Consider the following 23,529-nt stretch of genomic DNA (forward strand, 5'->3'; position numbering starts at 1 on the left):
CTCACCCCGACACTGCTGGAGACAGAAGTCCTGCCTCACACAGTGACTCCCCGTCCTCTTTTCTCTCCCTCGTTAGCCAAGGCTGTTTCACAGAGCTACTGGCTTTGGACAGGCAAACCCATGTCTGATTTCACTTCCTCTACTGTAATCACGGCCACCAGTGACTGTGCTTTTCATTTACACTGACGTAACCGAGATTGAAATCTGTCCCACAGCAAATATTTATCAGAGCATATCAAAGGAAAAGCAGACCAGAAGAGAAACAAGCAAAGCAGTGAGTGCCATTAAACTTTGCCAAGACAGATTTCAAAGTCAATGAAAACCACTCCAGAGACACAGAGCAAAAATGTAGGACAAAGCAGAACACTGAAATAACTAAACTCGAATTTCCAAACACCAATGTCCTACAGAACAATTTTTAATTACTTAAAACTTCCAAAGATTAACAAGGAAACCTGCACAGAACTGACAATATATGAGCGAAGTAAATGATCAGTGCTCTCCTGCTTTTGGTAACATCTCGGTTTTGATATGTGCGCCCATGGCAGCTACCTGCTTGGGTCAGGGACCCTTTCTACAGAGCAGTAAGAAAGAAACAGGAAAGCATCCACAACTGGCTTGCTAAGTGATATAAAATAATGGGATGCCACACTTTAATTAGATAATTAGAACTCTGTTGCAGCTTTTGCTACATGCCAAGGACACACAGTTTCTTGGCAACAGACCTCTAATTTTCCTTCTTTGATATCGAGGTCACAGCCACTTGGATTAGAGGCTCATTTCTAGCAGCAGTGCATGGCAGTGGCAAGCAACTTCCTATCCTGCTTGCAGTATCCCCCAAAGTTCAGCATCTTTCAACCTTACTTATAGTTATGAAAGCTGTTAAATTAAGGCCCTTATAATGGGTAATTTCTCAATAGTCTCAAAGGCCAGGGGGCACGTAAGCGTATTAAAGACTTAGGTAGCCCTGTGCAACACCAGCAACTTCTTACATCACCAGCAACAGCATCTCCTGTTCCAGCTGAAGAACATGACTGAAAGGGTAAAGAGAGAGAGCAGGAAAACAAATGCTTCATTCCCAGCACTTTTGTTTCTCTGAAAGTTAGGCCTACCCCATCCCTGACCATCTGCTATCACCTCACCTTCTTAGGAGAAAGGTGAACACCATCACAGGTGTCTACAAACTGCCCAGATTAAGTGAGGGAAGCACTTAAATGAGGACTGTCAACTTGGTCAGCTTGCTGGAAGAAAATCATGGGGCCCTGGGTGCTGACACCAGTGCTTTGCTGGAGCATTTCATGTGCAGAGCAAACTCCACACAGCTTCTGGATTATCAAACATCATCAATCCAAGCGCCATCAGTCCATATGCAAGGCATAGTTCCTCATTCTCTGCTCTGTTTCAACTGGAAAGGCCTAACAGCGCACACACAGTTCTGAAAACAAGATACTGTTTCACAAAATGGGAATATAGAGCATGCTACCAAGGAGCAGGTGAGACAGTACAAGTCATACAGGCCCAATGGCAGTCACACTGGCTAATGCACTGCTGGAAGGTGCCCAGCTAGTCTGGTGATAACTGACAGAAGAATTTGTATAGAACTCTTTGTTAACTGCCAGCTATTTATTGCATTATATTCCCAAGAACAGCTGAGGTGAAGTAACCACAGCAACCATTTATTATTCCTTCTGACAGCCCTGAGATTCTATCTGTACTGTTGCTGCGGTTGATGGCACCTCCTGGGCAGGTGAGAATTTGTTCAAAGCTAACCAAAAGCCAACCGGCCAGGTTAGCCTAGTGCCAAACCCCGGCCAATAAACCACCCAGCGGGTGTATAAGCTTACGCTTGATGTTAGCTAACCATCATCTGGGTTTTGGTCAACTTGCAGTGTGACCAGAACAGGCTTGCATCTGCTCAGAAAACATAACAAAACCAGAGTTTGTCAAAGATGAGGCACCAGGTGTTGCAGTTACAGTGGGTTTAAACACTCCTCCCTCTGGCTAGTTCAAGCAAAGGGATGGTTACTAGGAACATGCCCTCTACAGAGTCTTTCATCTGATAAAACAAGTATAAGACAAGGTATCTGTATTCTTCTCTCGTGTACAGCCTACATCTATGCCTACGTATCACCGGTTAGCTCTAAAAAACACTCTTCAAGCGTGGCTCTTTTCCATTAAAAAAATCATTGAGCAATTTCATGAAAACAACGCTGGAAAGTAAAACTTGGCAGAACTTGTGGAGATGATATTTTCTATTGCCTGTCCTGAATCTGATCTTACGCTAGGGAGAGGTGATGTAAACAAAGCAGATCCTTGACCACAAAAATGTGCACTGCCTTGACAATCTGGGAATGAAGCTAAGACAACACTGCTTGTTCTCCCAGAGAGCAGTCTGGCCCTGTAAGACTGGTATCTCATGCACAGTAAACAAATTAATTTTTACTCTGAAGAAGACAACTTCTGTCTATAGATAAGCATATCTTAAATACTGTTACTGTTCCATAAACTTCTGGTGACTAGATAGTTGCTATTTGCTATGTGACCTCCCGTGGAACAAAGTACCCAAGCGCTTTGTGGGTCCGTTCTGCATGAGCTGTCTTCTCTTGAACCATCATGGTCCACGTCCACCCACCTGCAACATCTAATAAACCACGGGTCAAAGAAGAGAGCAGGTTAGACAGCCTTGGTAACCCTTCTGTCCTGGATAAGCCAACTCAGTAACGTGGCTTTCTGTAGTCAGGACACAGGTATGAGTAGTTTCAAACTATGATTTAAGAGTTTTGCTTTGTTTACTTGGGTTATCTCACAAATGGAATATTCCATAGTAAGATGGCATGCGACTGTAACATAGAAATCTGTCCACAGAGCAAATCTGGTCACCAGCTAAAATCCCTACAATTTTTAAAAGTTTTAACTACATGTTTTTTGTGTGTGTTAAGTCAGAAAAGAAAAAAAGAAATTTTGCTCTTTCTTTTAAAAATACCAAATCTTGATGAAGAAATTGTATTAGAGGTAAAGCAGAACATCAATTCTTTTTTTTTTTTAAAGAAGAAAACCTCTCCAGAAAATGTTTCAGACTTCAGACAAGAAGCTTGTTATGAGGCAGCTTTATTTGGTTTAGTACAGCTTGCTTTTATTACTGATTTATTCTGCCAGTTAATCATCATCTCTGTCTCAAGTTTAGACTTAAAAGGTGTCTAACACCTTCGTATTTGAGCAGTAAGGATTGCCGTTTTATTTATATTCACTGGAATCATGACCTTCTTTATTACCATCCCAGACATTAAGTCAGTAATATCTTTCCTGTTAATTATCCACATATATTTTGAAATATTGTAGCCTACTTTGTTGTGGCCCTGTTTTTCAATTGTAGGCCCGACGCCAAAGAATGGAATAAAACAGAGCTCCTTAGAAAGCATCACATTTCCCATCTCTGGAGAAAAGTTATTTTCTTTCCTCCTTTATTATTATTTCCCCTGACAGTAACCTCAAGCCTGTGATAATGACATAGTCTTAACTCTTCACTGTTGTTTGCTGGCATTTCACTGACAACACTTTGTTATCATGACATGACTCCAGAGAGCAACGGAATTTTCAAAATTCAGTTTTTAATTAATAGGTACTCATTTCTAAAATCATTGTGGCAGCAGTCACTGAGAATGGGCATGGCAAGGAGCTCCCCTAATACTGAAACTCAGGCTCCCTTTAACTTGGGCTCAAGGCATGCTAACCCAGAAACCTACTGACCATTCTCTTTCTTACTTAGAAAAGGAGGATCTTCTGACTTCCCAAAGGTATTAATACACACTATACATACATCCACGACCACTGAAGAACTATGTCCAGATTTAATTCTGACTCCAGCAAAAACTGGAGATTTGCATTCCTCCTCAGACGAGGCTTCTTCATTCTTAGAATCTCTCACTTTCAGATCCAAGTGCTTCGTCAACAGACCTCGTATGCCTCTCCCCAGCATAAATCCCATATTGCAGCTGGTCATCTTTTACAGTAGCCCAGGACATCTGCTTGGTAGAGAACCTTGCTGCCCACTTTCCTGAATTGTTAACAACAATGACACCCCCCAAGCCCCCAACTCGTGTCTTCATGTAGTCTAATGCAGCATCAGCAGCCATTTCTGGTGACATTCCTGAAAAGAAGAACAAGATAACTTTATCGTATCTGTCCTGAAATAAGTTTTAAAATTCCCTTCAAGCTTCACCCCCCCCTGTGGAGCCAGCCAAATTCCTCCTTCAGCTAAATTGGCAAGAAATCTCCAGCAATGGAACTGTTTATAGGGAGGCTCTGGACAGTTGCTAATAGCTGTTATGGTATGGTGCTGCTACAAAGACAGGATTTAAATAGCTTCAGATCGTAAATTAGTTTCACTGTTTGATATAAACTAACTCATCAACTCTATGTTCAAGACACAACTTTTTTAATGCCATCATTTGAAGGGAAAAATGCCAATCAGCAAGCTTTCCTTCTAGGGTTTGTCACAAGCTAGGTCTAAAGCGTTTATAATTAGATAAAAAACACATAAAGAGAACCAAAATTTTCAGTCATTGTTTATGTTCCAAGTCCACTGGCTGCAACGGAGCTTAAAGCACGTACTTCACGTGGTCATAATTTATCAAAAGCAGGCATCACTGTCACTTGCTGAAACTTCTGAAAGTATCAGCCAAGCTGAGGACTCAGCGTACTAGACATCAGAGAAAGGACCAGCAAAGCAACTTTTATCTTTTCATTACACTTAATTCATATTAACAGGAGTATTTTTTTAAGTAAATCAAAGTTTATGTGTACATCATACACACAGGCCTGTAACAGCTACAGAATATGCAGGTGGCTCCGGCTATTTGTTCCAAGATAAATGCCATGAGTAACGCTATGCAGCTTAGGCTGTGAAACAAAATCTGACCTTCATGCCTTCCCTGCAAATTTTGAGTTAAAACCAAACAAAACCAGCAGAAATCAGAATTATTCACAGCACTGGTGACTGACAGGATAAAACTCCTTTCTCTCATGTTATGGGTGACACTGTGGCTATTCAAGTCAGTGGCACTGACTTCAAAGGGTCAGTAGTTCCCTGTTTGATTTTTCATCAAGACAACAGCTGCCACCATAAGACAGAGATTCCAACAGCTGTTAAGACTGGCAAAGCAATTCACTCCTGAAATATGGAAGTAAATTTTGCAGCATTGGTCCAAAAGAAGATATTTACTATGCAAATTACTAAATAGCTGAGCAGAATTATGAAAAAGCTTCTATAGTTGTTCTTAAATATGCAACTTCAGTTGACCATTCAAGGACTCAGAAAGTTATAACAACTCAATGGTTTGTTTTCAGCACCTTCATGGAGTTGTGGGGTGAAAAAAAAAAAACAGAAAAAAGAAAAAGAAAAGAAAGAAGTGTATTGTTGATGTATTTTCCTGGCAGCTGAGTTATACCTCTGGGCAAGACGAATAAAGGTAGAGCAAGCATGGGCAGGGCAAACAAGTGCAAACCAATTAAACATGCACGCGTGTGGGTTCACTTTCTTTTTTCTCTTTTAAAAAAAAGTCCTTTTAATTTGAGCCTCGTTTGCCTTTTATACTGATTTATCATCAGCCAGATAACTGCTATCAATGCGTAGGTTTTGCAAGGCAGTTAACTTTAAGCCAGAGAAGAAACTGGTTTCCATTAAATAAAGCTTAGAAGGCCATTCACAAATTGAGTAACTAAGGACTAGCTGGGACATGAGAGTAAGGGGAGATCATAATGTGTTAGAGTTTTGAGAAACAATCCGTAGGTTGTATTTTATGCTGAAACTATCACATTAGCCAAGAGATTTACAGAGAAATGCACCCAGTATATGCAAACAGCTCTATAAAGCATAACACAAATATTCTCAGCTGTTACTTGTCTCTCTACATGCTGCTTCTCCACTGGAAATGTAAATTGAAAGTTTTCCAACTATTTCCAGTTCGGTTGATCTCAAAGCAAGTTACACTGTAGTGCCCAAAAGCTATGGCTTTCTAAAAATAATAGTGATATCTATATTAATGGTTCTTCAACCACATGCAATACAAGTAAGCTGCCTGGCTATGTTTACAGGCTGTAATATAATCAAGGGTTTAGATGACAGACTAACTCATGAAGGTAAAGCTCCAAAGGGTCAACCCACAGTCAGATTGTGTTACAGTCACACAAGACATACTGTGTCAGCTGTTCACCACATACCCACCCAGTCAGTTTGTATATTTTCCAAAACAAAATGAAAATGTAAATCATAGTTAAAATGTCTTAAAAACATTTCTGTTGCTATAATCAGAGTTGTTAAAGGTGGTATCTTGTGCTTTTTCACTTCAGCTCTGATTATCTATCTCTAGCCTTCCCCTACCGCTTCCTCAAATATATCTTTCTTCTACTTGTTTTCTTGGTTCACAAAACTGTAGTCGAAATCTGGGAAAAAAATTATTAAAGAGCACTTCAATTAAACGAAGTAGACAATAATGTTTTTCAATGTACATTGATCTACATGATAAACATCCAGCAGCAAAGATAATTCTGTCCACTTAAGGCTATTTAAGCTTTACTTATACTTCAGTAATTTGTGTTGTTTTTAAAGAGAGGTGGCTGATGCACATACCCCCAGGAGAAACTCTTCTGACTGTTGTTTTAGGATGACAGCGCATAAACTGAAACCTTTCATCAGGCAACATTTCCTATTCTGATTATTTCAGCTTACAGAAAGTTTGGAATATACCTTGCTCCATGTGATAGAGGATCAGCCGGGCTAAGACCACTTTCATAATGCTCTCCCCATGTCCTGTGGTTGAAGCAGCACCAGAGCGGTTATCAGCATAACCTCCACTTCCTTTTCGGAGGGAAAAAAAAATAATAGAAAAAAATTTACAAGCTCTGCATTGTTTAAAATACGTACCAAACATTTTACTCCTAAACCTCCATCAGTTCTGTGCATTTCTGGGAACGAAGTGTCACTAATAAAGTTCTTTCTCACTTCTGCCTCTGTTAGAAAAGTAAAATAAATGAAAGAGATCAACAACAGCTGGATGAAGCCAGTTGCCAAGTTGAGAGAGCTAGAAGGCTGGTGATCTGCTTGTGCTACAAGACGCAGAAGCAGGCCAAACTTCACAGGGACAGGCAAAAATACTTTCTAGAACAGCAAGGACAGTATACTGAGGACCAGCAAGATAGCGGTGGGACGCAGAATGCCAGGTCACACCACGTTACTACCTGAGAAGGTAAAAAGGAAAATCTGTGAGGATGTTGGTGAACTGATCAAAGTTTGAGGGGAACTTTCCCGCAACAGGAAAAGCAGACAAGGGATTTGAAGAGCCTGGGCTCTGGTGAAACATCACAAAGCACCCCTGAAGAATCCTGCAAGTCTTCACCACAAGCAGAATGTTTCTTTAGTTGAAGAGCCCTCCTTTCCTGCCATCCCCCTCCTTTCTTTTTTCTCCCATTCTTGTTTTGCTGGCACATTCCACACCCTGTTCACCACCAAGCTTCCTCTTGCTCAACACTCATGTTTCTAGCACATCTTCTAAGAAAAATATTTCCCAGGAGCTGGGGAGGAGCACGCCACAGCATTATAAACAAGGTACTAGGGCAGAGGACAGAGACACAGAATAGCAATGAAAATTTCTTCCCTTCTGTACTTTCTTGATAAGATCAGGCCCTTTCAACTGCCACCAATTTACACATGGGAAAACACTGCCACAATCTGTCTGTCACAGTCCCCTTTCTGTATTCAATCCTGCAGAGGTCTACCAGGAGCAAAAGTTGCAAGCAATACACTCAACAGTGCCCAGTTTCACTTGTCTTTCACAGGCCTACGTCCCATACCCTAGGAGCCCTGAACACAATCTACAAACAGGTATTGGCACTCAGAAAGCTGCAAGTCAGAAATGAAGCTGAAAATCATAGTTAAAATGCAACAGGTGCCAAAATACGAGCACCTTAGGGTAGGAGAGAAAGTTAGTTTTATAATAACCATGTACTGCCAACAGCAGTGCTATCTGAGTATGGAACACGTTTTACTAAAAATAGTTAATTTTCCAAATCCCAACTGTATGGCAGAACCTTGAAGCAACCAAATACTAAGTCTGTCCCACAAGAGGAAAAAGTCTGGGGAAAGGATTTTAAGTGTCTCCTTATACTGGGGTAAGAGATCTCTTAAAATATTTCCTTTATTCCACACCACATCTATTAGGCAATGAGGCAGTCTTATCAGGGCTCTCTAAGAACAGGAATTTACTCAACGTTGCCAGTCATTTTACAGTTCTAGCTCACTGATATAAGGAACAGTAATTACAATTTCACTCACTCAAGCGCTGAGAAAACAGCATCTTAGGATGGAACAGGCTACTTTTTTTGTCTTAGCTCTATGCAGGGATGTACAAAAGGAGAGTTTAATCAGAATGAACAGAAAGGAAACACAGAAGGAAAAAAGTCAGCATTCAGGAAAGGACTGAGTAAAGAAATTTCCATCCCCATTTTCCAGACAGACAAGTGTTGGATGATGATAATAACAACAGCACTACACCTCTATTACCAACTCTGACTTGCTAACTCCATGTCCTGTAACTGACCTTGAGCTTTGATACATTTGAACATTAGAGCTCTGTTTCAGATGTACCAATGTTTTATGTTTCATCTCATAGAATCACAGAACAGTTTTGGCTGGAAGAGACCTTCAAGATCAAGCTCAGCTCGCTAATGAAAAGAAGAATGTATAATAAATTTTTTTTCTTTAAATGAGATACCACCAAAAAATGAGTCAAGACTTCACACCCCATACCTATGCACGCTGTGTCACCAACACGGCCAACGAGTTTATTGGAGAGTCCTCCAGTGGATGTCGCACAAGCTACATTTCCTTCACTGTCTATAGCAACAGCACCGACTGTTCCAAGGTCTCTGCCAAGAAAAACAGTTCACAAAATTAGGTAGAATTAAAGCATACCTGCCAAAGCACGTTGCATTCATTTTCTAGGTAGCTTTAAAAGAGATTACTGCAAAAAAATCACTGCTCATCATAAAGCTATTTTTTACCATGCTTCTTATTACAAAAATAACAAGCAATATGCAACAATTCTCATGGCTTTATATTTAACAGATTAGAAAATACTTGATTTTTTTTTTTTAAATCTCTCCTCCTGACTTGTTTACCTTCCTAGCATGGAAACTGCAACTTGGGGACAAAAAAAAACCCCACAAAACAAAAGCAGCCAGGGCAGAATCATTCCTAGCCTTCACAGTTCTGGCACAGTTTTTTGGCTGTGACATACCTGACACAAAACTTGCCCCAAAATAGCAACTCAAAGACACAAGAATTGTCTCCACTGTCTCAAATGGAGGTTAACTGGAATCATTAATGACAACACACATGAACAAGCAAATGCAGAAAAGGACAGTAGTATTATACACACTGCATCATTTCCTTCCTGTTCCTCCTCTTTCCTCTTCCTTATTCCCCTAAATGTTTGAATGCCACCAAAAAAAAAAAAAGTTATTGACGTGCCTTTCAACTAGTACTGTTCACAACACATACTTAATACATATTTCCATCTTTGTGCTCTGTAACTACGCAATCTTGAGGTTTAAATCACTTGGCCAGTAGAGTCTGTTGAAACCGCCTATCAGCTTAAAAATCTTCATTCAGCTGAAGAAAAGTCTCAACTACTTCTTTACTTCTTCATTACAGAAAAATCATGTATAATAGGATGCTTAAAACATACACATGTATTCATATGCAGAGAGAAAAAGGTTACTGTAACTTACTGTATCAGCTGCTGCACTGAGAAGCAAGACATGACAGAGAAGCACCAGTTTGAGTGTCCACATATTTCAGCCTTGGCAATTCATGTAGGAACATAAACCAGTATCTGCCTAGGAGAGGTATACTAACAAAATTCTAAATAACTCCACACAAGAAAAGAATTTGTGACAATCCTTCAGGGAACTGCCCAGTGGGTGACTGGAACAGGAGTAATTCAGAAGTTGCCTGGGCACTGGTGAGGTTGTCTCTATAGCCCCACAAAATCTAAACTAATTAAGTCAAAGTCTTTATGTACCATGAAACCCACAGTCAATTTCTCAGAGAATCAACTTCCTGTTCCCTCCTGCTTATGTAAAATATCACACTGTCAGTCCCTACACTTCATTCACGGCAATTCAAAGTTAACTGATGAATCACAGGCCTTACAAACTGCTCTGACATTTATGTGGAGAAGGACCTCATCTCAGAGTGATACAACGGTGCAGATGGGCTTCCCACCCATCCATCTGTTACAAATGATTTGCTGAAAAGAATATTAATAAATTCAGTACTCCCTTGCATGCTCATGTCACACCCTTCAACCAGATAAAGTTAGATCCTCCCAAGAAATCAAAAAAGATGCACCCAGATGTACATTTTCCTAGGTATCTATTTACCTTACGCAACTGTGAGAATTTCTAACAGAAGTACACAGATCATGTATGCAGCAGCTGTTTTCATACAAGAGCTCAACTGGTGATGAGTAACAAAGTGACCGTGTCTGAGACACCTTATCTGCGGTGGAGCAAACAGACAACTACACTCTATTTCTTACTGTCCCTTTAAAGTTGTTAACGGCTTCAGTGTCACGTTTTCTTTGTTAATCTTCAGAACAAAAGCAAAGATATAAACACTCTGTTGCACAGCCAGGTGACTCAGAAACATTACCAAGGCAGGCAAAACTACCTAAGTATAATCACCTCTCTGTTGTTAGTGACAGCAGCAGGAAGCTCAACAAGTGCCTGTAGTATGCCAGAGGATGCTATTAGTAATAATGATTTTGCTCAATCAAGAATAATTCTTATGTACTGCATATGCTGTGATAGAAAATGGATCATTTGGATTTGTTCACTTCCTTTTGTCCAAATCTTTCGGCATCCAGTACCCATGAAGTTACACGTACCAGTCAGCTAACAAGGCATCTGCTATTTCAGCTCTCAGCCCTGCACCTGTAGTAGGGTTTTCTGTCAACTGCTGTCAGGACTCGTGTTAATTAATATCTCCTTGAGTTACTCTCACACAGTGATTCACAGAGGGGCTAGCAGCTCATCTGCTACCTTATGGCTGGACTCAACCCCCTTTCTGTGGGGTTCCCAGGCAGCCTCCAGCAATTCGTGACAAAGGAATGGTCAGAATCTTCGGAGTGAGAGACTGAAGACAAAACAAGCCATGCCTTATTCTCGGTAAAACATGTACGAGATGCCATGTTGTATGTGCAGTGGAACGTTTTAAATTTTTAAATGGAATATTTTAGCATAAATGAATGCAGGTTTCTAAGCAGACAAAGAGAAAGGTCTCTTTCCTAGAGACACTAAACTTTCTTTGTAAAGCTGTGAATCCCTAAGGTTTATTGCTAGGATCAGAAGACTGGAGTTAAAGTTACACCAACCTTCAAATTCCCAGTATGACCTGGTATTATGTTGCCTCTGACTAACACTACTTAATCTTCTGTCTGTTTGCCTCAGGCAAGTTTCTGCATAACCACTGCGGACATAACAGCCAAAAAGACCATTCTATGTGTGATATAGGAATAAATGGGCTTGCATAAAAAAAAAGATCTGTTCACAGCTTTCTGAACTTGTGCTGACATTTTGGCACTGGTTGTCACAGGAAGAACAGTGTGGCTAAAACCAGGAAAAGTCCTGAGCCCTTCAGAAGTACACAAGCTTCCTATTATCAGATATTACAGAACAAGACAACACGGAAATTGAAGATGCCTGTTATAATAAAAAAAAAAAAAAGTAGTTAAGCAGATGTAAAGAACGAATAGACACTCACATACCATGTCATTCCAGCTTATTCAAAGACCAAGAATAGTGGGGGCTGCACTATCCTCAAAATTGTTTGGAATGAATTATAATAATGCACAGTCCTTGGACAGAGCATGGATCAAAAGAAAACTTGTGCTGGATACAAGACAAACTATGACTGAGATCTTACGGTCAAGGAAAAACTTCACTTTCTTTACAAGACCATACTTGCACTTGCCTCATGCATTAGTTTTTCTTTCTAGAAATTTACTGAAAGTAAAATACAGCTTGTAGTTGAAAGCCTCATTTCATGGGCTTTAATTAACGTGCCCACATAAGAAATTTCCTCCTTTTGATCTAGAATTTCTACAGCTCTGCTTCTCTCATTGCTACTATTTCACACAACAAAGGAACAACATGTAATAGAGCATTTATGTAATATAATAGTGTTTTCCTATGCTACAGCCAAATGGAAGCTCAAAACAGTTTAGTATTTATGCCTACCTCACAGCCATAAAAAACATGTTTGACACCTGAACACTTTCCTTTCTTTCCTGTCCACCTCACTTTCACAGAATCACAGAATGTTTGGAGTTGGAAGGGGCCTCAAAAGATCATCTAGTCCAGCCTCCCTGCCAGAGCAGGATCACCTACAGTAGGTCACACAGGAACGCGACCAGGTAGGTTTTGAATGTTTCCAAAGAAGGAGACTTCACAACCTCCCTGGGCAGCCTGTGCCAGTGCTCCAACACCCTCACAGGGAAAAAGTTTTTTCTGATATTTTTGTTGTGTTGTCATTGCCAACACCTGAAAAGAGCCTGGCTCTGTCCTCCTGACACTCCCCTTTGAGATATTTATAAACATTAATGAGGTCACCCCTCAGCCTCCTCTTCTCCAAGATAAAGAGACCCAGCTCCTTCAGCCTTTCCTCACAAGGGAGATGTTCCACTCCCTTCATCATCTTTGTGGCTCTGCGCTGGACTCCCTCAAGCAGTTCCCTGTCTCTCTTGAGCTGAGGGATCCAGAACTGGACACAATATTCCAGATGTGGCCTCACCAGGGCAGAGTAGAGGGGCAGGAGGACCTCTCTTGACCTACTAGCTACTCCCCTTCTAACACACCCCAGGATGCCATTGGCCTTCTTGGCCACGAGGGCACATTGCTGGCTCATGGTCATCCTGCTGTCCACCAGAACCCCCAGATCCCTTTTCCCTACGCTGCTCTCCAGCAGGTCAGTCCCCAACCGGTACTGGCACATGGGGTTGTTCTTTCCCAGGTGCAAAACTTTACACTTGCCCTTGTTGTATTTCCTAAGATTTCTCCCCACGCAGCCCACTAGCCTGTCTAGGTCTCTCTGAATGGCAGCACAGCCTTCTGGTGTGTCAGTCACTGCTCCCAGTTTTGTGTCATCAGCAAACTTGCTGACAGCGCTGGCTAATCCCTCATCCAGGGCACTGATGAATATATTGAAAAGCACTGGCCGCAGCACTGACGCCCGATTCTCTCTACTTTTAATGAGACTTGCTTGTTTTTCAAATGACTTCCATTTCACTGCTGTGCAATACCATCCAGTAACATCTCTTTTCACACCCACCACTACACTGAACTTCTTTGTCAATTTTTTCATTCCTATCTACCAAAAGCCACACTCAGCACTCGGAAGGAGTTATTGGTCAAAATCTGGTATGGTTTAACTACCTAATCCAGTGTAAAGACAAATTTGATCATCTACTTCATCAAGATCAGCTATATTATTTTTATTTTCATGGGCTCATTTTAAAATGTGGACTTGTGATTTTTTAAAATCACATTTCCTCCATGGAAAAAAAAAAAACTATACAAAGCTATATCTGTTGTTTTTTAAAGCTGCTCTACACACTTCTGCAACTGGTGATTTTAAGAACAATAACAAGCTCTAACTCTGTCCTCCATTAATGTCACAAAACCTACGCCATGTCCATGTGACCAAGAACCTTCTTAAGCATCAACAAATTTGTTTGAGTTTGTTCCAATCACTCTTGAACAAATTCACTGAAAACCTGATTCTTCATTACTTTCACTGAGGACGTACTTTGAAGATTCTGTTAAACCATGTGAACACTCAGAAGTGAAGTATTCTCAAGTCTGAATATAGGCCTTCAAGGTTTGCTGTGTGTTGTTTTGTTTTGTTTTGTTTTTTAACTGATAGCACAATTTAAATCCCCTGAATTTAAAAAAAGAAAAAGTATTTTACAAAAACCCTACTTCTGAAACTCTTCAGGGTTGGAATCTGGCTCAAGGTTCTTCTTCCATCTCTCCTGGGTTCTCTCAGTTACGAGTTTCTCCCCTGGAATCTCAGGAATACCCATGGCCTGAGCAAACCGGTGTGCACCATGGTCAGTCAGCAGCATGTGCTTCGTCTGCAGAAGACAGACAAGAGATTCATTGATAATTCCTGTTTTGCCTCATACCGAGCAATTCTGTATAATCACTCATTACTTCAAGAAGTATCCATGCAAAGAAAATTCTGTTTTATTTTTCAGCATTCTAGATTTTTATGCCTTTGTCCTCGTCCACTAGCTGAGAAAATTTTCAGCTCTCCGAAACACCAACTTTCATCATTGGTAGAAAAGAATTCATTTATCTACTTAATTCTTATTATAATGGTAAAAGAAAAAATGGTAGATTTGCTCTTTTGCTAATTTGCATGCAACTTCTTTGCACTGTTCCCAGTCAATCGTCAAATCACTAATTAACTGTTTTGTCCAGTTAAGCAAGAGATCTAAAAGAATTTTACTCAGGAGGAAAGAATGGTAAATAAATTTCTGTTCTGTTTGAAGATATTACACCTTGTAAAATAACCAAAAAATGTAAATATCGTACACTGAAGTGTTTCATAACATCAGATGAATCATTTTAAACGTTGTCTTCAACAAGCTGCTGCTCTTGTAGACCCAGAATTCCAAATTTAATAATAGGATACTCTTCTAACGGTTTTGACCAAAAAGTGTTTGCTCTAACAACATTTGCAGAAGCTCTGTTTTGATTCCTTTATTAAGCAAAGCACTTAGACCAGATTTTAAGTCAACAACCTTAGTTAAATCCATGCTTCAAAGCCTGGACACCTCGGTTAATTCATATTTTAGAGAAACTTGCCAGATAAATTTGTTTCATTAATCCTTATACTTTATTAGAAGTTGTTTGTTTCTTTTTTTTTTTTAAATCTGTGTCCAAAATTAAGCATCAACTTCTTGGACCATCATCCATCTGCTGATTGCTCATTAGAGCCCAGGGAAGCTTTGGAAGAGCAGTGGTCTGGCTATACAGCATGGCATCATCTCAGAGCACAGCAACTAACTTCAAACAAGCTTTTTAGCTTGAAGCACACAGGTACCAGCTGAGGTCCAAGAAACAGAACCACGTGACGCTGGAGGGAACAGGCTGCAGAGCCTCGCAGGGCACCGAAACGGCACAACCTCACCTCTCAGCCTGAAGCAATGACACCAGAAGTTGGGTATTTCTGTGTCACGCTGCAGTCCCCAGAACATTTACTATCCCAAAGGTTCAGGCTTTTAAGATGTTGCAGACCATGAACTTCTGTTGATTTCTACAGCAACGACAAGCATTCACTACCATAACCACAGAATCATCAAGGTTGGAAAGGACCTTAAGGTCAACAAGTCCAAGCTACAGCCCTACACCACCCTAACACTGAACCATCTCCTGAAGTGCCACATCCAACCGGTTTTTAAACACATCCAGGGATTGTGACTCCCCCACGTCCTTCAGCATCCCATTCCAGTGCTTCACCCCCCTTTCGGTGAAGAAGTGTTTCCTAATACCCAATCTAAACTTCACCTGGAGCAACTTGAACCTGTTCCCTCTTGTCCTGTCGCTATTCACTAGGGAGAAGAGGCCAACACCCATCTCACTACAGCTGCCTTTCAGGTAGTTGTAGAGAGCAATAAGGTCTCCCCTCAGCCTCCTCTTCTCCAGGCTGAATGGCCCCAGCTCCCTAAGCCTCTCTCCATAAGACTAATAACCAACTCATAACGCTCTATTGTTTTAAAGGATTCCAGCTGAACCTCATCCCAAACCACAAACACTGATCTCTACTTCAGCCTATCGCAGCTGCTGCACTAACCCCTTCAGACAGTTCCAGAAATGTAACTACACTTCAGAAATATTCCTGATGTGGTGGCCCTGACATCAAGCGTTTCTGAAAATTGAAAGGCGTTTTTATCAACAAATTAAGGCCTTAATTCATGGGAGTATTACTTTAAGGAACAAGAATAAGGGTTGCAGGGAAGAAGTAATATGTATACATGAAAGACTGGGCAGCAGGCTTACACGCCGAGTGATGTTCCCAGACAATAAAATGCCTACCTATTTTTAAAGATAGCGCTTGACTCGAAAGCTAACTTCTTTGTGCAACACTGCCCCCCTCCGCCACTGCCCCAAAACCACCAGGAGCACACGATGCAATAACTCAAACTGGGTTTGCATTTTCTGTTGTGCTTTTTAGTTTGTTTTTTTTGGGGGGGTGTTTGTTTGGTTTTTTTTTTAGGAAATACACTGAACTTTTCTTTTGCCTTTACCTGGATCAGAAGGCTGTGTCCTCCATCATTTCCTTTCTTCAGCAATTAAGACAATCATCCTTTAAATACGTTTAAAAATCTAATGTTTTACTGTAAAAAAATCAAGTTATTTTTTAAAAAACTATTTCAAAGGGCTCCCCTCTGCATGCAGATTCTGATAACATATCCACCTTCTTGCCCTGCACAAGCCAGAAATACTTGCATATAGAGGAAAAAGCTTCTATGATAGGTTTTTTTGAGTTTGGTGGGGTTTTTTGTTGTTTTGTTTTTCAGTCCCCACTGAAAAGAGGAGAATTTTATTTGTTTTTATCTTCAACACACCTTGTCAATCAAACGAGCTGGTAGAACGCTGCCAAACAACCCAAAGGCACTTTTTTCTTTTTTTCCCATCCTTTCCTTCTTCCATGGTTCCATGAATATGTTTGCTATCTCTTAAGTGCCTAATTTTTTCTGGGACATATTTACATTAAGTAATCAAAAAAGACAAATAAATAAATAAATATTTCCAGAGATCTCACCAGCAAACAAATGTTGGCCAGTTTAGTTGATTTCATAGGAAACAGAGAAGAGAAAATCCCCCAAATTTCTCCAGCTGGCCAGAAATCCCAACCATCGTTGTTTCTTTCTAACTGCTTTCTCAAGGATCTGTTGAATTAATGTACTAAAAGTCTTCCATCTCTAGAGACTTCTGCGTTCAGTACCTTAGTAAATCACGAACGGAAATTATTCTTTTGCCCTCCCTTCTCCTACCTCATGAATCTGGACAAGTTGGAGCCCAGTGAGAATGTGACAGCCCACAGGATAAATATGTGCAACAAGAGCTACTCTGGCCACCAGATGGAGCCCATATTGTTCCATAATAGTCACTGAAATACAAAAAATTGCAAGCAGGTGGGGAGGATAGTTTTGGTTGGTACGTTTGGTTTTTGGGAGCTGCATGTTTCAAAATTTCTCAAAGTCACTGGGAAATAACCACCCTAACATGTTTAGGACCGCAGAAAAACTATGGTCTTATTACCCACAGGTCATAGAGTTGTATTTTTTTTTAAATTATGCACAGTAAATCAAAACAAAATACAGTCGAAAATGCACTGTGAAATAGGCTGGGTTAGCGCCCCAAAATTCCTGTCCAAGATGAACAGAAGAGCAACATCAGCTGGTATTCCCATTTACAAAATCTGATGGAGAAGCAGCAGAAACTCAAGATGTACTGGGCAATTTAGGCCAACATTTACATTTGAACTTTGTAATTTACACAGAACTTTTTGCATCTAGGCAAAGAGAAATACTCTTTACCATAGAATTTCATGGGTTTAGGGCTAAAACATTATACTTGGCCCTGTACAGTTGAATTTTATGACTTCCTTTCAAATTTAGCCTCGGCATTTTTGAATACGAGGAACAGCACACAGTAAGAAGACCTTATAACAGGCAAGAAAGACAAAAGAGAGGGTTTGTTTTGTTTAAAAAAAAACACTGGAAAGTTATGTTGTCAAAACACAACACAGTTGTTTTGACTTTATTCTTGTTGACTTCTGTAGGATTTGTCATGGAGAAAACAAAAGAAATATAATCAGTGATTCTGGAATATGAACTGAATAATGGGCATTAAAAGAAGTTATCTACAGGAAAATAAAAAAAAACCCACACCACTTCCCCCAGCATGCTTGAGGACGTCTCGTCCCCAACCCTTCATTTACATTCTCTAGTTTTGAAAAATTTGGTCTCATGAAGCTGTCTATGAGCTATATGTATTTACTTGTTCTAGCTAAATGACAAAGTAAAACCCATATGAAGGAATAAAACATCAGAAGTTTTAACAGTTTTCTAGTAGTGTTAGAAAACCTCACTCAAGTATTTAAGTTAAATACTTCAAGGGTATTATATAAAGTATTTGAATGGTTTACTGAAAAGTCCTAATTTTAAAAACAGAACTATCCTCCAATTAAGGGCAAAAATAATTCCTCTCTTCTTCGGAGGCTGTTGAGGGCAAATTACATTTCAGTCATCTTTATAGGTTTGATTTCCTCAAAAGTCACTCTGAAAGGTTACACAAACACAAAATCTTTTTGTTAAGTGTTTTGCAAATATGAGCCCTTTTCAACAGTGAGGCAGCTGCACTAGCAGGATGAAAAATGTAAACCCCAAAACCAGCACAAACTTTTTGATCACTGCCACGGTCTAGTGAAACAGATGCAAACCTCACACAAATCACCTACTCCATCCTGGACTGTACCAGCTGCACCATTTCTGAAAAACAAGACAAGTCTGCTGTGGCAGGTATTAGGAGGAGTTCTTAGCGGACTAAGGTGGGATCAATTTTATGTAGACAGCCAAGTAACAATTATTTTGCTGCCCTGATAAGTTTGATTCTTTTGGAAAATCTGTCACCATCGCATGGTGCTAACATTATCTTCTACTGCTGGAGGACCACGACTTCACACTAAGGCTGCCACTGCCAGGTCACAACGGAGAAAGCTACCTACAACAACAGAAGTCTGTGTTACATGCTCAAGGATATTATTGGGTCATTTAATTCATTTCCATGCCAACACTATACTATCCAACTCTAATCTTGCAAGATCAAGCAGAAGACTCAGTGAGAGCATAAAAGCTCTTCAAAGAACAAGTGAACAAAAAAACCCACAAAATTTCAAGCACTGGCTGTGGAGCTACAGATCAACACGTACAGGTCAGTCTCTACTTGAGCTTCCAATCGCACAGCAGAACTTATGCTTCCTTAGAATGCTATTTTTAACAAATACCTCTCAAACCTTCTTAAAATAAAAGTTCTTCATGGTCAGGACCATAGGTCCCAAGCACTACCATCCATTTCTCTCTTCTCTTCTGCTTCAAAGTACTACACAAACACCATCATTGAGGTTTATCAATATACAAGATGAAGGAACAAATATAGAAAGACCAAAATGCTTCATACTCAAGTACATACTCAGCATACCTTTTCCATGACAAGTCGAGCAAGTTTTATTGGGTTTGCTATACATTTAACTGCAGATACTGCTCCAGAATCTAAATTTTTTCCATCCATGATGATGGCATCCATTTCTACTTCGCCTTTTTCATTTAAAACAGATCCACAGCCTAAAGACAAAAAAAGAAAAAAATCAGGAGAAAGGGAAAGTTAGTGAGAGCTAACCATAAGGTCATTCAATTACTAGATCTCATCAAGCAAACCTTCTGTTTCTCAGTCTGTCTGACTTACTGAAAGTATCTCCTGAATACAAACAAAACAGGAGAAACACTTCTGAGTATAACCATAAAATCCAACTAGTTGACAAAGTCTTACAGGGTGCAATGTCTGCTTTAAACCTGAGTTTTACTTTTATAAGACGAAAAACACACTTCCAACCCCATCCAAAATGATATAGTAGGTATGAAAGCTAAAACAACCAACAACGATGAACAGAATTCTTTCTGCCCCAGATCACTTCAAGTGTACATAAAACTATTTTACCTTTACAGTTTCTTCAAAGGAGGACACAACATAATCCAACAAAATAGTGTAGTGTTCAATCCTATCAACAGATTAACATCACACAGCATTCCAACAAACTGCCAAATTTGATGGAGCAGGATAGAAGTGTCCACTCACTAGTGCAACAAAAGCTTGATATAACCAAGTTCTACATTACCAAATAAAAACAGTAGATGAAGGAATTTAAAAAAAAACCAAACATATCAAAACCCAAGTAATAAAACATTGGATAGTTTTCTTCTATAATTATCAGTACCATCACTAATTGAAAATTAATGAGATACAAAATGAAACAATGCAAATAGGGGTTTTTTTTAACACCAATAACTGTATCACAGGGGAATAATCAGATCTAAGTCATCAAGTGCACAAGCCTTACTAATAAGGATGGAAAGAAATAAAAATACCAAAACACAGCATGACAGACTCAAGCAGTAGCTCAGGCAGAAAGACTCGAACATTTTACAGAGCTGAAACAGGGATGAGAGACAGGTACCCTCTAAGAACAACTCATCCCACTCACCTCAGAGAGCTGCAGAGCCACCCTTTCTCATTCCAGTGACCACTGAGCAAGCCTGCGCACCATGGCAAGGCCAGGTACTAAACCACAGGTTATCTGAGGTTGCATGAATCCTTCCTTCTATGGTTACAGACTGCATTTTCACCTGTCTTCTAGCAGGTGATGGGTAGCGACCACCTGCCTCTGAGGCTATGGTAGCCAACGGCAGCAGCGCAAAAAAACCAAACAAAAATCCAAAACAAAATTAAAAAAAGAAAAGAAAAAACACACCCAAACTTCTGGCTCACTTGTGAAACAAAGGGCAAGGCAAAAAAACCCCACAGAGATATCAGAAGACAGAAAATATAAGGGGACACAAACGTGTCTGACATTAGCCAGACTGTAGCTGGGGTACCAAGAGGAGTGTCCAAATTCCCTCTGTCTACAGATAGACCAATCCGTCCTCTGTCCCTTAAAGGCTGAGGAGGAAAGAGCATGCAAGGATCACCGTAATGACAGTTCTTCTATGTGGAATAATCACACCAAGCTAATCAGTACTGCTAGTCAAAGAGATCCCCAGAAGGAAATATAACCAAGGCCACTTTCTCATCACAAGCAGAACTTGATGACTATAATGACAAGTCACTAAAACGGCAGTTTAAGACAACAGCATAGCTTCTGAGCCTTGCCACCAAGCCTAAGATGCATTGACATAGCATGGCTAAACCCTACCATTCAAAAAAGGACACAACTTTATCATTATGCCCATTCTTCTCAGTCTTGGTTGTTGTCTCTCAGTAATGTCTGTGTTTTCCTAGAAAGTATTACAGTAAAGGTGATTTTTCTTTTACAAAGACAAATACCACACAGTGAGTTTTAAACAGCTACTCCAATCAGGGCCCTCTTCACATAGCTTTCAGCTCACTTTCACCAGCTACTGAGAGCAGCTGTATCTAACGAGTGTTAGCACAACTGGAAGTACCTAAGTGATTGCCGGACAACTTGTCATTCATATCAGCGTAGCTGAACCTGAACAAGCTCTTAAGGCTCGAGTCCAGTTAAGTAAAAAGTTAAATGAGAGAATGCCACCCTGCTGTTAATTATATAACAGTGCACACCACACCTCTAAGTCCACTTCATGAGTTCAGCTTGAACTCTATTACTGACCGAAGTCAGTAATAAAACACTGGGAATTTTGTATGTAGTAAAACCTTTCTCTCACTCACAAGGCGAGAAAGAACAAGAGAATCACTGCAAACTAAGTGTGCACCTAACTAATAGCCATGTCATCCAAAACACTGAACGCTGATAGTCCTGTCAGGTCCATTCCTGACGTACCTTGGTGGAGGTGGGAAAATATTTTCACTGAAGTTCATCACAAATAACAACTTTGAGGTTACATGAAGCGGAGAAAAAATTTCGCCTGTTGACATTAACACTAATTAACATTAGTCATTAGGAAATCCAGTTACAAACCCTTACTGTATAAATTCATGACTCATACACCATTACTGCATTACTTCTGTAATATTATTTACAAAACACTAATTGCAAGCATTAATTAAGAGAAAAACACCTAAAATCCCCAAGAACAGTATTCCTCTGGCAACAGGTAAAGGTCAAGTGTTAAGGCTTAAACACTGCTGCAAGCTATATTCAAGTGCCTTAAATGTGAATATTAACTAAACATAAACTCCATTAAGGAATCTGTGTCTTAAAACTGATCACACAGCACAGGAACAGAAGATTTACAGAAAATACGGTACCACATGAATGAAATGGCAGCTGGAAAACACTGGAAAATGAGAAAAGAGTAACTCATCTGCCTACAGTGCATATCATACTATTTTATACTATACAGAGAAGTAAATTATTTTGTTACACCAGCATTTACTCTGCTGCAATGTGCATAATTCAAAGAAAATGCAAGCCAGCACTTTCAGAAACATTAGGTCAAACCACTCAAAATACATGATGATTCTAAATCCACTTAATTCTTGAAAAATTACCTGCATTAAAATGAGGATCGTCTTCCATTGATCGTACTGCCTCCTCAACTGCATCTAAAGCACTGCCTCCCTGTTTCAGGATACGATAACCCTGCAGCGCAGCTCTGACAACACCGGCACGACTTCCCTCTTCCCGTTCTTTAAAAATCTGGCCAGCTCCACCATGCACCACAATGACAGGCTTCATCCTGCAAATTCCTCCCAAAGCTTTCAGCTGGGCACACAGGTTACTCGTAATGAACCTTTTGCAGAAAGAAGAGTCCTTAGCACGGGTTCACTTCCACGTGGAGAGACCTGCAAGTTCGTTAACAGACATAGTCAGTTCGACTGCAACCATTTTACCTTTCAGGCAGCTGAGTACTCGTACAAATGAGCTCCTAATTCAAGTCTGGACTGGACAAGGTCCCAGGCAACTTGGTGCAACTTTGAGGTCAGCCCTGCTCTGAGCAGGGGCTGGGCCCAGTGGATTCTGAAGGCCCCTTCCAGCCTACCTTATTCTACAGTCTTAGCATGAACCCTGACTGGTGATATTGCAAGCCACAGAGAAACAAGTGTTCTGAGTAATCCTGCTGCTGTGTTGAACAGGTAGCCCTGTCATCCCAGTCCTGTAAAACAGCCAGGGATAAACAAAAGCGACTGACCTGAGCTTACAGCTTAACCTGCTCTACTGCCCGGATTTCACACCTTTGACCTCTTGCAAAACTTTGTACTTCAAGCAGGAAAACAAGGCATTCAAACCGACCAGTCAACAGTTTGTTGCCACCACTGCTGGCCTCCTGTGAGCAAAAAAGGGTGTTGTTATACACCTCTGCTGAAGCCAATCGTGGTTTTGCTTCGGAAAGAGGCAAAGGAGAAGGAGCTTCGCCTCCCGCTGAAACGTGGAGCGCCCCGCAGCAGAAAATCCCCACGTGAGAACCAATTTCTCAGGGCCAGCTACTTCTGGAGGCTGCAAGAAACAAAATCCAGCAGCCCTTCGCTCACCCCCCAGTCAGACCCTTTATACGTGGGTCTCTGTGCAGCCCTGCCGTGCCCGCAGCCTCCGGAGCCGCCCTTGGGCCGTGATGGCTGCGGGATCGCACCCGATGAAGACCCAGCCCGAGGCGGGGCCAGAAACGTCGCAGTTTTCACCGAGGGTCCCCATAAGCGAGGCCTGGC

General features: G+C 40.6%; 1 protein-coding gene across 1 annotated transcript; it reads right to left on the reverse strand.

Moving 5' to 3' along the window:
- Positions 1-3,858: 3,858 nt before the first annotated feature.
- ASRGL1 (asparaginase like 1) lies at positions 3,859-22,602 on the reverse strand. Its single transcript, XM_009870470.1, has 6 exons — positions 22,375-22,602; positions 19,330-19,472; positions 14,038-14,192; positions 8,804-8,922; positions 6,746-6,856; positions 3,859-4,147 (listed from the first exon to the last, which is right to left on the reverse strand). Exons 1-6 carry the CDS (start codon positions 22,559-22,561, stop codon positions 3,912-3,914), a joined length of 951 nt encoding a protein of 316 aa, XP_009868772.1. The 5' UTR covers positions 22,562-22,602; the 3' UTR covers positions 3,859-3,911.
- Between the last annotated feature and the right edge of the window lie 927 nt (positions 22,603-23,529).

The sequence above is a fragment of the Apaloderma vittatum genome, unplaced genomic scaffold, assembly GCF_000703405.1.
Source record: "Apaloderma vittatum isolate BGI_N311 unplaced genomic scaffold, ASM70340v1 scaffold17980, whole genome shotgun sequence".
Lineage (NCBI taxonomy): Eukaryota > Metazoa > Chordata > Aves > Trogoniformes > Trogonidae > Apaloderma > Apaloderma vittatum.